Source organism: Rhipicephalus sanguineus, chromosome 9 (genome assembly GCF_013339695.2).
Source record: "Rhipicephalus sanguineus isolate Rsan-2018 chromosome 9, BIME_Rsan_1.4, whole genome shotgun sequence".
Classification (NCBI taxonomy): Eukaryota; Metazoa; Arthropoda; class Arachnida; order Ixodida; family Ixodidae; genus Rhipicephalus; species Rhipicephalus sanguineus.
In genome coordinates, this window is record NC_051184.2 from 86,237,956 (window position 1) to 86,255,158 (window position 17,203).

At 47.3% G+C, this 17,203-nt stretch overlaps 1 protein-coding gene across 1 annotated transcript; it reads left to right on the forward strand.

Moving 5' to 3' along the window:
- Window positions 1-7,171: 7,171 nt before the first annotated feature.
- On the forward strand, window positions 7,172-15,079 carry LOC119405706 (negative elongation factor B-like). Its single transcript, XM_049419481.1, has 6 exons — window positions 7,172-7,482; window positions 12,726-12,842; window positions 13,139-13,459; window positions 13,761-13,906; window positions 14,897-14,999; window positions 15,047-15,079. The coding sequence occupies exons 1-6, from the start codon at window positions 7,174-7,176 to the stop codon at window positions 15,077-15,079; spliced, it is 1,029 nt and encodes a 342-aa protein (XP_049275438.1). The 5' UTR covers window positions 7,172-7,173.
- The last annotated feature ends 2,124 nt before the right edge of the window (window positions 15,080-17,203 follow it).

A 17,203-nucleotide genomic window follows, 5' to 3' on the forward strand; every position in this document is an offset into this window, starting at 1 on the left:
GAAGGCACGTCTTGTTCGCTGTAATAGTTACAACTGTGTACGGAGAGGAGACGTTGCGGGCCAGTAGAACACTGGGAGAGGGAGAGACCACGTAATCCCCATCCGGTACACTGGGATATGGTTCAACAGCGACGCAAGTTAGGGCTTGTGGTGGCAGACGAACAGCCTCAGCACACGAAAGTTTCGTCTGAACCAGCTCCGACACGTCGGCGGACGCAGGCAAGTCAAGTTGTACAACACCGGCCGAGCAGTCAATGACAGCAGAGTGGTCAGACAAGAAATCGAGTCCGAGGATGACATCATGAGGACAATGAGCGAGAACATGAAACAGAACGGACGTCTGGCGGTCGGAGAACCTCACACGTGCCGTGCACATTCCGAGTACAGCCGGAGTTCCCCCACTAGCGACACGTACAAATAGGGACTCGGGCGGCGTAAGGACCTTATTTAATCGTGCACGGAGATCAGAGCTCATAATAGAAATATGTGCGCCGGTATCAATGAGGGCAGTAACAGGCAGGCCATCCACTTCCACAGCAAGCAGATTCTGGTCCGTAGTGAGGGTCAGCAGAGGGTTTTCAGGTCGGGGGTCGAATGCAGCATCACCTCCGGGAGCTGCATTGCTCAGTTTTCCGAGTATGGACGTCCAGTAGGGCGAGGCGACGAATGGCGGCGGGGCTGAGGTGACCGGGAGCGACGATCGTGTGGGGACGGCGAACGGCTGGAGCGTCGGACCGATGTCGTAGGAGCCTCATCGTATGGTCCACCGTCACGAGCGGGAAACTGCAGGGGCCGGTGGTTGTCGTCACGTCGATAGCCAGCAAACGAGCGAGATGGAAAGGTGCGAGAACGACAGTAGCGGGAAATATGTCCTACACCGTGGCAATGAAAGCAGATCGGCTTGTCGTCCTGCGTTCTCCACTGGGCAGGGTCACGATTTCGGCACTGCGCATGGTGAAGAAAACGCAACCACGCAACTACGAGCAGACGAGCTGTCGGTGAGACCGGAAGTGCTAATATTAATGTTTGTTCGGTGTTTTAACGGCATAACACAATATAAACATACATATTATCTACTTATTGAACTCAAAATTAACAACTAAGGTAATAATGAGGGTGTTATCGTGATTAAAATATCAGCCAATGGTGGAACTGCCGACAATCGCGTCATATATTGCGGACTAATACATAATTTGTCGAGAGAAGAGGGAGCGATTTTCAGCTGACTGAGAATTTATTGTAAATTCCAGGCCGCTCGCTTCGCGTGTTCTCGGGAGCCTCGACTACCGACTGGCAGCGCTTTTTGACCCTGCTCAAAAGGTGTTGCAGGGCCCCTTTAAGTGTACCTTGTTAGCAGCTTTAGATCAATTAAAAGCGCTTGGTCTTACCTCGAATAAGTTATTCCCAGCCACGTTTCCAGCGCTGAGCACGGAGCACGGTTTGGAGACCGGTGTCGCCGAAATCTCTTGAAGCGACTTGTCAGCAATGTTTGTTTCAGCGGCGTCACTGCGTGGAGAAGATTCCTCAACCGCCATGCTAGCGTCCACTGCGAGCCTATTCGATCTGCTTATCCAATTTCACACGGCTGTATGGCACACAGAAGCGTCGAAACTGCTGTTCGTCGACCCCGTACGCAGAACACGGTGATGACACACATTGTGCTTGTGGTGGCGTACGCTGACATCATTCCATAACGTTTCGCTCAATGTGAAAAATTACGCCACAGTCACCATCCCGCGCATGCTTCGCATAACGTCGATTCCCACGGTACGTGGGATCTGCCGCATTTGAAAAAAATGTCACAGTTTCACCGCAACGGCGAACCAATGAATGCGATAGCAACAAATTGGAATGTAACGTGAAGAACGGAAGGCAGCTCGAAATTGCCAGCGCTTCATTCAAGCCCAAAGGAAGCACGGAAACAACACACAGAGGACGAGGGCGAACTATCATGCGTCACAGCTCGACACTTGAGGCGCGCTGCTCAAACATAAAGCACGACGCACGAAACGAACGCACAGGCACACACAGGACGAGTGCGAACTAACAACTGTCACAGTTGTTACTTATTTCTGTTTGAACAGCGCGCTCCTTTCGCAAACGCGGCCGCTGCAGCAAGCGAAGTGACCTTCGTGCGCTCTGTAACTTCAGCGCGGACATCGCGGGGAATACCCGAGACATACACCCCCTTCCCCCCCACCCCCACCCCCCATTTCCTTGAGATAAGCGCGCGCGCAGGCGACCACGCCCTGCAGGGCGAAGAGCATCGGCGTGGCAAGAGCGGGGCGACGACCTTCAAATCGCGCTCTTCGCGCCATCTCGCTGGTGACCAAGAAAGCATGCTGAGGTCAATAGTGTATATAAATAGCTCGCCGTTAGCATGCTGAAAGACGTATTTCTCGTGGCCTAGCAGTCTAACGCCGCGAGCTGCGGAATGAGATTCCTCGCTCTGGAAAAAAATTTTCTGCATTATTCTCCTTTGTGGCTTTTATATATATATATATATATATATATATATATATATATATATATACGGGCCCTGACGGCGACGGCGCTGACAGACGGCGATGGGAAAAACCAGCCGAGAGTGTCCATAAAAAAAACGTTATCTCTGCAATGTAAGTTGCTCGGAATATAATTAGGAGCGGCGGACAGGCAGGCGCTCGCCGGGGGAGCGCACCGGCGAGAAATAGTGCCATTTCTGCGCTTGCGCGGTATCCCCAGCAAGCAAGCCACACTCCCTAGTGCACCTAGAATGGCGCTGCTTTGCGCCAAGAGTCTAGAGGTGCGCTAGTCGAAACGCCCGATTTTGCCAGCGCTACTCAGTTGCGCACCATAAATATATGTCTATATATTTATCTAATATATTACATATTATTATATTACACATTACACATATTAACGAGAACTTTCATAGCAAGGGTCTCGTTCTGGCAGACTTGATGCCTTCAGGTAATATGCGAGGGATTATTGGTCAGCTGCCAGCTTGTAGAAAGATCACGTGCTACGTGACGCCAACAGGCATAAAAAGAGTGTTCCACACTCGCCACCATGGCTGCGATCGGCGCTAACACTCCCAGGTTTACATGCACATGTATACTCCATAAAGTGGACGGGAGGATGACCGCCGCCGTAGCTCAGTGGTATGACATCGGACGCGTTATTCGAATGTCGCAGGTACGGACCCTGCCGGTGGCAAGTTATCTTTTCGTCCACTTTACTTTCTTCACATTTATATCCTAATTACTACACCTAACATCCCCTATACTTTCCTTGGCATTATTGTCTGTTAGTTCTCGTTAATATTTTGTCTAACAAAGAAAAACGAGCCCTTAAAAGTAATATCCTTTCCATATTACACATATGTAATATATGTCTCTAAAATTTCTCGAACAGTTTTTTCTTCGGAGCAGGTTACGACAGCCCGCTCCAACGAAAAAATCTCTACAAGAACGAGCAGGTGCACAGCGACGCCCTGGCTAAGGTGGCCAAGATGAACGCAAGCGACATGGGTGGCCAGCCGGGCTCAATTTGCCTGAGCGTCGGCAAGCTCTACATGATCACGGCCAACATCGACGTAAGCGACGGCCTGGTTAACGGAAACATGGGCGCTTTTCGGTACATCGGGCATGACGAACCCGGCAACCTCGGGCGATCGTGGCTTGAATTTCCGACGTACACGGCAGGCATTTTCGTCCAAACCAGTACGAAGCACATGACTACCGCAAATCCCTCAATACAATTGAAATGGGGGGCCGTGGGACAGCGAGCCACTACAACCACGATATACGCCCGACAAAACATCTCGTGTAAGGGGACACAGTTTTCGCTCGCGCAAACAAACGCAATTACTATACATTACACACAAGGGGCGACATACGCCCAGGTAGTCAACGAATACGATCAGCGCCATTCATTTACGTCGGTCTACAGCGCACTTTCTAGGGCTGCCAGCCTCGACGGCCTATACCTCACCAGAGGGGATCACGCATCTCATCATTTGCGATGACCTCAACATTGATTTATGAACATCCCACAACGCCTGGTTCTTATACTACATGAAATACGTTTTCGGTGTGGCCAGACCATCACAACACCTCGTTCCCACATCCAGCACAGAAGTCATAAGTGATCATTTCTTCGTAAGAGGCGTCCACGATTTCCAACAACTGTACTATACCTCATGCTTCAATACACCTAGAGCCTTTTTCGTCACTCCGACTGCGAACGGATACCATAACGAGTCTTGTCCGGCTGCTAGTGCTCACTGGTCACGGTGATGATTACCTTGTTCAAGAACTGTAAAGAACCCCTTCCACATATGCACACGGGTTCGTGAAACGTGCGTGTTCTCCACAATCACCTTCCCGCTGCATGCTTCGCATAACATCGACTTCCACGGTACGTGCGATCTGCCGAATTTTTCTCATTTCATTTTCTCTTATTTCACGCGAATGCGCTTAAGGACACCGGCGGTGGTGGCGGACAACTTCGGCGCCAAAATCGGCTGTTGCTGCGATCTCATAACAGCTTTCGCTGTAAAAACTATTCTAGAAATATTAGAGACGCGGAGCATTTTGGAAGAAGGCATATAGATGCTTGTGCTAGCGCACCTTCTATCGTTCTCACGGCGCCTGAGGTTGATTTTGCGAAAAGAACGCGCTAACTTCGACCTGACCTTGCTTCTGCGATAGTGTCCTGTTTTTACTTCTACAGCGAAAGCTGTTATGAGATCACAACAACAGTGCCGTCATTGTTCCACGGACACCGCCGCCGCCGCCGCCGGTGTCCTTGGAACTGTACATACTCACCTCCCTAACTCCCCATCGTCATCCATTATTCATTTTCCTCCCCGGTGTAGAGTAGCAGGCTAGAGCATACTATCGCTCAGGTCAACCTCTCTGCCTTTGTGTAATTAAACTCTCTTTCTCTTTTAAATGGACCAGTGAGCAGTGGGGTTTGCCTAATTTATGTAGCACATACGTTTTTGGCCGTGGACGACTTCATTTTTAGTGTACCAGCGGTGAGAAGTGGGGTTTGCCCCATTTTTGTCCAATGACAACGTCCGAGAACGTATGACCGCCGCAGACACGCGCGTGATTCACTGCGAGAGTGGGGTTATACACGTCACGAGCACGTGGTGGCATCACCCCCTTTTTCAGGGCGCTGAAGTAGTAGCAGTAATAACTCTTGCGTAGTAGCAGTTGCAACTCTTGTTTCTCTTTCGTCTACTTCTGGTCCAGCACTTACTTACTTCCGGTTTTTTGTATAGACGGTTTCAAGATTGCGATAGCAGGAGCACGTGGTGTACCCCGAGAAACTTCCGGTCACCTCATTTATTATGCTGCAACACCAAAGCGTAAAGTGGTTTTTTAAGATTTGTCAGAGTAAGGGAATAATCTTTTTCCAGTTTCACATAAAAGAAAGGCGCTTATAGTTAAATACTAACTCTTTTAGTGTTGTGCGTAGCTTTGAAGAATATTTAATTCAAATATTTTGCTAGACACAGGAAGAAAAATGTTGAAAGTCTACGGGCTACTCGTCAAGGCTTTTGTTCCCCGCCAATCCTGCTAGCCTACGCCAGCGCAGGAAACCGGAAGCGGTCCAGGGCCTGTGTTAGTAAACAGTAAAACCCTCTATATTCAGAAAATGTCTCCTGAAAAATAGAACTGGTACGAAATCGACCGTTCTGGTTCAAGTTAAAAGTTTTAATGGGTACATATGAGATCGGAGTATAAGTTTACTTAAAATGAGGGCCAAGTGAATGTCAGGATAAATAATGAAAATAAATGAGTTCACTGAAAGAGCAGACGGATGAGGAGGAATCAACCTTACTGGAAAGAAATGGGAGTGGGAATGGCTTGTCTTGTGAGCAGCTGGAATTGTTGCGGCACCTGCCGGGGTAGATCTGAACCACGCACTTCCTTCTACGTTGCCTCAGAGATCAGCTTCAGCAGCGTGACGAAACACAATGTTAGCTCCATTATTAACCCAAAGAATACACCAGTGCACACGAACGCCGACGTGCAAGTACCACTACCAGACACCTAAATGAAGGATGAGGGTCGCCTCCAATTTTTTTTTACCAATAATATTTTCATCATCGCAAAAATCGAAACTGCAACGATTTATGCGCAGCGTCGGAGATTCTTAACAGAGCCGTCGCCACGTGCGAACAACGAAATGCACCAACTCTGAACGAGGCCTTGATGTAGCGCGAAACGACACACGGACACGAGAAGGCACGTAAGGACGCCACACAGCGCTACCAAACTTTGGACCGTGCCCCAGGACTTGAATGACGTCATCAGGTAGCTGGAGGCCTTTAGGAACGTGAACCCTGCCCTTGGCTTTGCGGCGATCACTGGTCACTCGCTCCAGAAGATAGCGCAGCTGTGGCAACCAAAGCACTTCGGTAACTTTCCCTGCCAAGTGCAGGTACATCAAAGCTGTTGAAATTATTCACCAGCAACACCACATTACAACCCTGAAAGAGACGCCTGCTTTCACCACGACGAGCGGTTGTCACGACTGGGCAGTCATGTAGGCCCCCTACTCTCACGAGCATCGGTTTAGAACGCTTGCTAAGAGGTTCACTTTTGAATTTGAGGCGTTCGTGACAGCGTTTTGTGGATGTCGGTTGGTATACTTGACCATAAGCGCAGAACGTTTGAACAGAAAGACACGGGCAGGCGCTATACACTACACTCCGTTCCACACATAGCAGTCAACGCTGTGGAGGTTACGCAGGGAGTTCGGTCAGCAAAACGTATAACTCCGCGCGTCTCAGAGCCGCGTTTCGGCGTCGTAAGTGCTCGTGCAAGCAGAGCAAGGGCACGAGCGTCAAGCGTCGCGACGCTTCAAATGAAAAACAAAAGGAACGAATACAACCAAACGCTAAGCCATATGGAAGAACATATTCACAGCCGTATAACAGAGTTATGTTTATCTCTGAACCCCAAAGACTTCTGTTGCTCCTCATAAAACTGAAATAAATCACATTGTGGGCGCGAAACAAAAATGACCTATTTCTCGGTTCGAACGCATCTACTGCAAGAAGTCTCGCGAGCGTCCACAGCATTGACTGCAATATATGGAACGGAGCATAGTTGATCTAGTTTACACTCGTTGCACAAGCAAACTCCGGTTGAGTGTTCGTCGTGTACGTCATCCATGGACGGTCGCGAACAAGCCTGTCTTCCCGGTCGGGAGGCTCTTCGCGAGGCCCTGACCAACTGCACGGACCCGGTGCGAGCCATCGAAGAGTTTCAAGAGGAGAACGGGATCCTGTTGCCTTCCTTGCGTCCCATGATGCCGCTGCTCGACTTGCACGGCGTCCGGCGCCTGGAGTTCCACACGTCCGTGCGCGACGAGCTCAAGGGACGTCTCATGCAGCAGATCGAGAGCCTCGCCAACCAAGAGGGCCGCGAGAAGCAGAAGAAGCTCGAGGAGATGCTGGAGAGGAGCTTTCCGTTTATCAAGGTACGAGGGGGCCTTGCATGACAGCATCGGTAACTGCGTGCTTTGTGAGCCCGTTTATGGAGCATAATACACAAGTGCGCCGTATTTCTTGGCGATCAAAATAATTTCATCTACTAGCCCTCTACATCGTGATCTGAGCTGAGCACGTGGAATCCTCCCAACACCAAAAAATTTTTGTGATTATACTGCTGATTATACAGGACGGGAGGAGCAGGCCCATGAAAAACTTGTAGCGTTATGGTGAAAGGTTACAGCACACATAGACGGGGACGAAGGTAGAACACACAAGACATTGCGCTGACAAAGCGCTGAAGAACACATTACTGTCTGCTTGGAATGAGACATTTATCAAGACAAAAATTTGAAGCATTCTAGCCTTTAGAGAGATTTGTACTATTACCGCCAAGTTTTGATGGCAGTATTCAAAAAGTGTTTTAGTGAGCAGCTACTTCGATGAAGTAGCAGTGAAAAATTTCACAAAATTAAATGTGCGACATATTTTTTTCCATATTCTTTTATCAAAGCGTTCTTCCACAGATCGTTCTTTCGTTAAGAATGTTTCGCGAAGGTTTCTTCATCAATCCTAAAGTTAGAGTATTATCTGACGGTGTTGTACGGGTGATGCCAGACCGAGGTCGTCCCGGTTTATGTCGATTCTTGTAATAGCTAAAACTAAGAGCTATAGAAGAACAACTTATTGCTAGTCTATTTCTTCTTCTGCATATCACTCAGTCTAGAACGGCTTGCGTTACTGAATACCGGCGCTCAACTATTTTCGCGCTATTTATCGTGCGCTTTATTTGTCAAAGTAAGATTTCAACCGGTATTTAAAGGCCAACTCCGGCGACTTTTCGGCCATGTCAAAGTAATGGTGTTTTTGTGTTCCTGAGACGCTCCTGTCACGGGTCCGATAGCAGAAATACTCGGCAAATTGGAGAATAATTTTAAATAAGCAAGAAAGCGCAACACCGAAACCGAAACCCAACCGAGCATATTGTCTTCGCGTGACGTATAAGTAGGGAAAAACCGGAAATCATGCAAGGCATGCCGGTTCCGCCAGCGCGTAGTATAAAAGCTGCGAAAGCGGCGAAGAGCAGACGCTCAGGGGAAAGGTGACTCCCTCGCAAATATATCGTGTGTGTTACTGACCGTGCTACGTGCACAAGCTCCTCGGAGCTGTCGGAAAATGACAGCTGCGATTCGGACGCATTTGGAGGCGAACTAAAATCGCCATTCCATTCCTCTTCGATGAAGTAGACACCTGTTTAGTTCTTTGCTTGCCTGGTTGCGCATTCCACCACCAGATGGCGCTACCAAGGAGGTTAAAAAAATCCTGGATTGGAAGCTCTCGCAATGTCTTGCCAGCAAAAGTGAAGCCAGCTTTTGCCCACCAAAGAGCTCGGAAACATGCTCTTTTCTGGTGGTGCCTACTTAGAGATCATATGGCTTTGATCTGTTAGTGTAACTACTACGTTAATTATAAAATAAAAGATCGTTGTTGCCGACAAAAGTAACCCGTCGAGAGGAGTATTGACGAATGATCTCCAATAAAATTTGCCATGACTTTGAGGCTTACTAACGAAAACTAGTAACACAAAGGCACACTTGGAGCAGTATCTAACCCTTAAATTTTGCCATATTAAACTCCTCTGGCGTGCGAGGGAAACGCTCGCTTTCCTTCGCCGAACGCCGATGGTCTATCGTGCCCCTACTAAGATGGCGGCCGCAGCCGCCATCTTTTGGTGGGCATGGCTTCACTCTTGCGCAATAATCGCCACTCCAGCAATTTTTGTTAACCTCCTTGGGCGCTACCTGTCCAGACGGCCCAAGTTTGTGGGGCCGTGATCGCGTAAAATGCTATCGCTGAGAAGTTTGCGGACTAACTAAAGCTTCTTAATATTGCTATGGGAAGAGTGCATAAGTTTGGCAATAGCGGCGTTTAACGTCGCGTTGGTAGGGGCGAAGGAATTTAATATAAGCCAAGTACGAGCCACCTATTCGCACCAACGTTACTAGATTAGGCTATGTTGTTTCGCACAACGCGCAGCTCACCGTGTGCCGATAGGCCCGGTGCACCTGTATATGTTACGGAAAGTGTTTCCGTACGGTAATGTTCACGCATGTGCATTCTTTAGCCGGTACGGTATTACCGCACTTTCCGTGCGATAAACCTGCATTGCTAGCTCTAATATAGAGACGCAGGGTAATCGTTAGGTGCGAGTGTTTCGTGACTGCCAACGGGGAATCGTGTGCAGCCAACCACGCAACACCACTTGCCACCCATCGCACGCATTACCACAAGGAACTGAAATTCACACGCCCAGCCAACGAAGCGCTCGCCAAACACACGCGATTGTTGCCTTGCGGATAGCAGACGCTCTGGTGGCCCCTCGGTTCCGTCACCTCCGCTTTAACAAAAATGACGTCACGCACACAATGTTGCCAATAATTCTGGGAAGCGAGGTGGGGAGAGCCGGGGCAATCAATGAAATTGATTTGTAATGAATCTACGTATGTCTCCAGCTTGTAATTTGGCATAAATAACGGGAACGTGAAAAGGAACGTACCCAGCGAGTTTTATTGACATCCATTGATCTCGAAAAATCGCTGGAGTTGGCCTTTAACGCTTATCCTTCTTCGTGACACTGCTCCATTGATTATCGCTAGCTTATCGCGTTTTAAATGCACGCAAACGACATGGTTTAAAACGTCGCTATCTCTAGATGCGGGTGTTACTGTGCTCGTGTGTACGTGCAATTTGGCGGAGATGATGAGAACCCTTGGAGAGACCCTGAACAGCTAAGATTTTGTAGTTGCGAGTACGATCATTACTTTCTTTGAGTCTTTTTTTATGGACACTCGAGGTGCGTTTCTGCCGTCGCCGTCGGCGGTGCCGTGATGTTTCTTGTAATGTCTAAATTGATAACGCTGCCCCGCGCGTCGCATGTTCTCTGTGTGAGGGAGCGTGCGAGCGCAGGCGACAAACGCTTGTCTAGCGGAGGGGAAACCCGTCGACAGTTTTTCGTCGCTCGAAAGGCACGCGGAGGGGCGGTCGCATGGTTCCGCACTCAGCTCAGCCAGGTGTGGTCGCGCGCAATTATCTTTACAGGCTTGAGAAAAGGCTTATACCTTAGTACGTGCTGGTCTCATCGCAAAGTGTGAGTTGAAGCCATCGACAGCACAAAGGTCGAATAGCTCTCTGCTTAGCTCGCTTTCGCATACATTTTTTTCCGTGACCTCAAAGCATGTGATTGCATATTTTAGTTTCATTATCGGTTCTGCAGTGGGATTCTCAAACTTCTTAACAAGTGCCGCATCTCAAGACCATCTAGTTTTTTGTTGTTGTTTCTATATTTCCACAAGATCAACAACTGATACCCATGCGTTAGCACGAGAAATACTGCAGCTTTTACCAGGCGAATTGTGGTCTGAGCTTAAACCGTATCTGTGTTCTATGCCTCGCTGCTGCAACCTGTACGAGAATGGGATCTTCGTCTAGCGGATTGCCGCTTTTATTGCCGACGCTTTAGCTTTATTTTTTATTGATGGGAAATAAACATATAAACGTTACTATTATTATTATTATTATTATTATTATTATTATTATTATTATTATTATTATTATTATTATTATTATTATTATTATTATTATTATTATTATTATCTTCCATAGATTTTGAAAGACCAAGTTCATTGCAAAGCCACGCACGTTTCAGTACATTAGCCACGCATCTTTCAGCGGACAAAATGCTAACGCGACGCGCCTTTCTCCTCCCGCCAATCCTCCGTGTTTAGTGTGAATATGCTTTGCGATCCGAAAAGTATGTCGCAAAGGAGGTGCAGTATAATATTAAGGTCACCTTGTTATTCATTAAGTCCGCATGAGACCATGACAATGTCAAGGCAAGCAAGAGTCATGGCAGTCCATTCACTGCAATCCAGGCTATGAACGGCATTCGCCGCCACCAGGCATCACACAGTTCACATTGTCTGACTTGTGGCATTTGCTCTTTTACCCCGCAATACTACATCTGTTAACGGGATCCCTCGCCGAACATAACGCCTATATAGGGTCTTTTCGCGAAGAATTGTCGAGCACCGGCGTGACTCTGGTGAAATACTCCAATGCCACGCAGAGTGCCTGGGCTCGAATCATGCTCAAATACTGGCTTTTTTTATTTTGCGCAATAAGTGCGACGAACACAAGCGGCTGCGGGCAACTACACAAGCGAAACCAACTGTTGTGAGCTCATAACTGCTTTCGCTGTAATATTTATGTCTCACTATACGCTGTAGCGGCAATGGACAACGGTGGCGGGCGATATCACCACTCAGGTTAGCTATTCAAATGAGGTCATTACAGCCCACGCTGTGAAAAGATCCGATGTGAATCGGTTCAGCTGAATGAAAGCGCTCATGCTTTTCACATTATTTTAATAGGAACCTTGGAGAAGGCCTCAGTGTACCTAGTCACGTTTGCTTTTAAAGCGTGCTCAGGGGAAAACACAGTTGTTGACGGGAGAAAAAGGCTTATCTACAGTGCATGCCCTGGGCCGCCATTTCTTCTGAGGCTGGTGTTAGGCTTGGATCCAATTTAGATGAATTTGTTCCTCCCATGAGGTTATTTTCTTTCTCTTGAAAGCGCTGTGAACAATTAAGCAAAGCGCTATGAACGATAGAAGAAATGTAAAAGTGAACGCGCTGATGTCTCAGTGATGTCAAAAAGGCAAAGAGTAGCTAGAGGGCAAGAGATGTATCAGGGTAACTGGAGCAAGTCTTCGTTGCGAATGCATGCATACGAAAACCCTAGCCTCAGTGCGGCTGTTTATTTGTACAAACGCCTCTGAATGGATGGTGCTCGGCGTGCACAAATACGCGTTGAATATTTTGCTCTCTCTCTCTTGAAGAAAAGAAGTATTCCTCTTTCCTTCAGCTTAATGTAGCCAGCCAGACTTTTTTTGCGTGTGTGTTCACATACCTGCCTTCTCAGTTTCTTTATCCCTTTATCGCGGCATAGCACAATAATAGCTGCAATAAATGTTGAAATATATGCTCTGTCCTTATTAACACTACCGAAGCATTGGATGTACTGCTTATGTTTTCTTTCGGGAGATTTGTTATTGTTTCCTGAGTGCTTTACAGTTTAATATATCTGCTAGCATAGCACGGTGCGACTGGCATCGCCAATATTCAAATATTTGTGAGAATAATTGTTTTGCTTCGGTTGCCTTTAAAAAAAAAAGGTGCCAGCCCTTCGTCCGGTGGTTATGTGCCTACTGAGAAACATGAAGTGCGTGGACGAGAAGTACATCAAGCTGCTGGTCAGTGACAAGTCGCTCTACAAAGAATGCGACATTCAGGTAAGCAGCTTCCAAGTTTTTATCATCACATGTTGACTCGTACCTGGCAAGTTCGCGCTAGTGTGTGTCCGAGCAGTGTGCTATGGGGCTTTAAGACACCTCGGCAGTGGCTTGACTAAACTACGTCATAGCGGCAAGCACGAGGTGCTCGCGTCGTCTTATTTGGCGTCGTTTGCAGGTTGCTAACAAGAAAACTATAGCAGCACCATCGCTGCGGTCTTGCAAAAGTTGCTTCAATGGTGTACTGCATACCACTCAAACATACTAACTTTAGCCGAGCTGAAATTTCATTCCAGGTAAAGCGTCAGATCTGGCACGAGAACAAGGACCTCTTCGCGGAGGAGGTGCTCCCCCTCCTGTCCCAGTACGTGAACGAGAGGGAAGAAGCCCTGTGGGGGCTGACGGTGGCGGCCGAGTCGCCCTCCGCCTTCTTCGGATCGACGCCCAAGCAGCGGCGCCAGGGAGCCGTGTTGCAGCGCCTCCTGGCTATGGTGGACCGCAGCCTGGTCCTCTACGACATGCTGGTGCAGATCGTTCGCGCCGTGTACAGACGAACGCGCAACACTCACTACTGCACTCTGCGCGTCGAGCTGCTCATGGCGCTGCACGATTTGGAGGTGGGTGGCTCCCTCCATGGAGTTTTATTGCAATAGCAATTATATGGACACGTGAGGCGCATTTTCGTCGTCGCCGTCATGTTCCGTAAAAAGTCCAAATCGAGAAGATTGCTTCGCGTCGTAAGTTCTATGCACGAGTGAAAGCTCGCGAAGGCTGCAGACGGGCTTGGCTGAAACAGACATCAAATGAGCCGGCCGGCTACATCGGACTTTTTTGTCATCTATTTTATTGACACATCAAATTTAGTCAAGATTGATGGCAGTGCTTGCGCAGTCCGTGTGTTCTGTTTCTCTAACACAGGTCCAAGAAATCACGGCCGTTGATCGCTCCCACAAGTTCACCTGGTGTCTCGATGCATGCATCCGGGAGAAGAACATGGACGACAAACGGTCTCGAGAGCTGCGATCCATCCTTGAAATCAAGCGGGGTCAGGAGGAACTGCTTTGGTAAGTGCGCGCCATTATTCATGGAAATGGTGCCTGATTTCGCCGTTTATGCAGCGAGGCTTTTTTTTTTTTTTGCGGCCCCTGTGCCGTCGGCATCGTTGGCGTGGTCATGCTAAAGAAAAGGTCACGCGACCAGGGTGGAGAGGAGGGGGTCTGATGAGAGGAGGAGAGCGAAAGAGAGTCACGTGATGAAGCTTACGTAAGGCGCGCGATTCAAGCAGTGCATTGAGAGGGGAGATGTTATCCCTGAAATGGCCAGAAAGTAGACTGGGGAGCCCAGGAAGAGACTTAACAGAGAGAAAAAGTCTAGGGTAACCCACGCCGACCAGATCCGTCGACTGGAAGTAAAGGCCTTACGTAGCTTAAATAAAGAAACAACAAAGAAATGACTTAGAACTGATGGGCAAAACGAAAGAAGCTTGTAGGGACCGAATGAAAGGGGCAACAGCTTCGATTTCCGATGGCTCTGACGGCGTGGAACTAGCTAGACTTTTTTTTTACTAGCGTGGTACTTGTACTTCTGAAACACGGTATTTTACTGTAATGCCCATGAGCAGTAGAAGAAAACTGTACAATCAGTGAATGAATCATTCATGTACAAAATTGTTTCCAAGTTGATTCACGTACGCGCAGATCGCCAGGGTTTTTCAAAGAAAATAGCGAGTGTCCACAGGCATTACACGTGAGTAGTACACATTTCACTGCACATAACTAGTACATGAAAGGTTAAGGACGAAATGCCGCTGGTCGGGGCACGGTCATAAGGTTTGCTTGCGCTATGTTCTTTAGCATCGAGCAAAACGATTCAAAATGGCTGTTCGTCCACCTCATTTGTCTTTTCCATAGCACAAGGTTAAGTTCTCATATCGCTGTACGGCGTAAAGCGACAAACACTTCTTAAGGCTGTTTAAATTAGGTCGATCAAATACAAAGACATGAAATGAACAATGCAAAAAGCCGCAAATACCAACTAATTTATTTCCGTTTCAGCGACCTTTCCATGACACTCTGTGACCCGTACGCCATCAACTTCCTCGGCCAGTCAGCGTTGAAGACCATGATCCACCTCGTTAACATAGAAGCCATGCCGAGGGTTAGTATTATTACGCACTTTAAAATTTCTGTATATCTCTACTGTAGCATTCGGACCTTGATAATGGTAATAATAGGTAATGGTAAACCGCAAGCCATATGCTACGAAAATCGTGAATATTCTCATTTTTGCGTGCGCAGAACAACCACGTCTTGGTGCTAGTGCTGCGCATGCTGGCTCTGGGAACGGAGGCATGGAAAATGCTAAGCACCGAAGTCTACGTGGAGCCGGTGCTGGTAAGTGAAGCCTTTCAAGCAGACACAATTTGGGAATATTACGTGACGCAGTGAGGAGCGAACATCAAGTAGTGTGGCGGGCCAGGGCATTCTTTATCAAGTTTGTTTTCCATTAATATGAGCGACAGACCGTAGTGGCTATAAACCAGAGGAAGTGATAACAATGCTTTCTTTTTCTGAAACATTACGAAGCACGTAGGTGTACATTATCCTTATTTCTTATTAAGCCAGCAGTTTTAACTCAATTATCCTCAGTTGATAAATAATGTCGAAAGCTGGACAGCGTTATCTTTTTACTCTAATAACGGAGTTCGTCGTCACCTTTTCGGAAACAGTGTAATGTCAACCAAAACTGATACCGAGGCATGTAAATAAAAAAATAAATGTACTGAGCGAAGCATTGGACATAGCGATGAAAATCAAAAGCACAAAGAAGGCAAACAGAGTTCCTGCACATTTCTCTATTACATGACTTGGCAATTCTCGTTCTGAGCAGTCCTGCACAACACGTGCTGGAATGTCTACTGCTGTATCCCTTACATATTCGTACAAGAAGAGTTAAATTTCTCAATCACTTGCGACCATATAACTAATATTAAAGACTGTTCACTCTTTTTTATATATAAATAAAATAAAGCAGGGAAATCTTACGGGGCAGAATTTTTGTGGTGCCTTTCTCAGTATTGTATGCTAAAGCCTAGACAGAAGGTGCTGTATGGACAGATCTATTTCTCATGGAGAGAAAATAGTACATGTTGTTTGCGCATAATCAGATTTTCAAGGCTTAATTTGTCGGGGTGCTCTTGGTGCAGGACGTGCAGCTGTTCACCAGGTTCATCCCAGCTCTGATGTGCCTGATGGTTGATGATCAGGTGAGATAGACTTTCAGGCCCGTAGCCAGGGGGGGGGGGGGCTAGGGGCCTGCCCCCCCCCCGTCGAAATCTTGGTGAAGTAGGTGTTTTTACCAAAAATAAATATTCAAAATAGCTGTTTTTCTCAAATAGTTAAGGTTTTCAGCAAGTGCCCTCCCCCCCCCCCCCCCCCCCCGAAAAAAATTCCTTCCTACGGGCCTGTAGACTGTATACGGTCTTAAAGCTGCATCGTATGCACGCTGCGCAAATGTGTGCGGTACGCGCTTAGAGCTGCGCACGGTACTCATTGGCAACAGAAGTTCACGAATCTCCCGCATAACCTCAACATAAACAGCCAACGGCCAATAACTTGATGTCTCTGTTCACCAGTCAGCCAGCGTACCATGTCGTGGATGCACTAAAGTTCGGTTCCACCACGCACCCCGGTATGTAGTAATATTTACGCAGATTATTTCCATATAAGTACAGCACAGTGGTACGCAAAGTAGTTAATCCACAAGAAAAAATGCAGCATTTTGTGATACCGGATTCCGTGCTTGAGAGAATGAAGTTTAAGCAACAACTGTAAATAAAACTATTAATCTATCACTCGCTATTTGCAACTCACATCAACTATGTACACCTCGCGTGGGGCACCACAACTGAAACTAAACTTTAAAAAAATACATATATTACAGAAGAAGATCACACGTACTATAGCAAATGTATCGTACCAACATCACACTGAGTACCTTTTCATGCAGTACAATATCCCCACTATCTATTCCTTATACAATCGTTTCCTGCTTCGCGTATGGCACTCCTACATAAACTCGGAAAATAGCGTATTCAACGAAATAGCATGTCTAGACAAAAATACAGCTACCTATACTACCCGTTACGGTGAACTATGGTTTATATCAATTTCAAGAACAAATTATGGCATGCAAATGATAAAAAATAGATTACCGAGACTGCTGAATTCACTTGAAAGTGCTGGCTTTCGAACCTCAAGCATAAGACGGTCTCAACTGGTCTCGCTTATTCGATAACTTCCATAGATTTTTTTGTTGGACATTTTCTGTGGAACATTTGTTGAACATGTTTCTTGAACATT

Coding starts and splice junctions, on each gene's coding strand:
- LOC119405706 (XM_049419481.1), top strand. CDS start 7,174: ATGGACGGTCGCGAACAAGCCTGTCTTCCCGGTCGGGAGGCTCTTCGC. Junction 7,483..12,725: donor GGAGCTTTCCGTTTATCAAG/GTACGAGGGGGC, acceptor TAAAAAAAAAAG/GTGCCAGCCCTTCGTCCGGT. Junction 13,907..14,896: donor GGTCAGGAGGAACTGCTTTG/GTAAGTGCGCGC, acceptor TTTCCGTTTCAG/CGACCTTTCCATGACACTCT.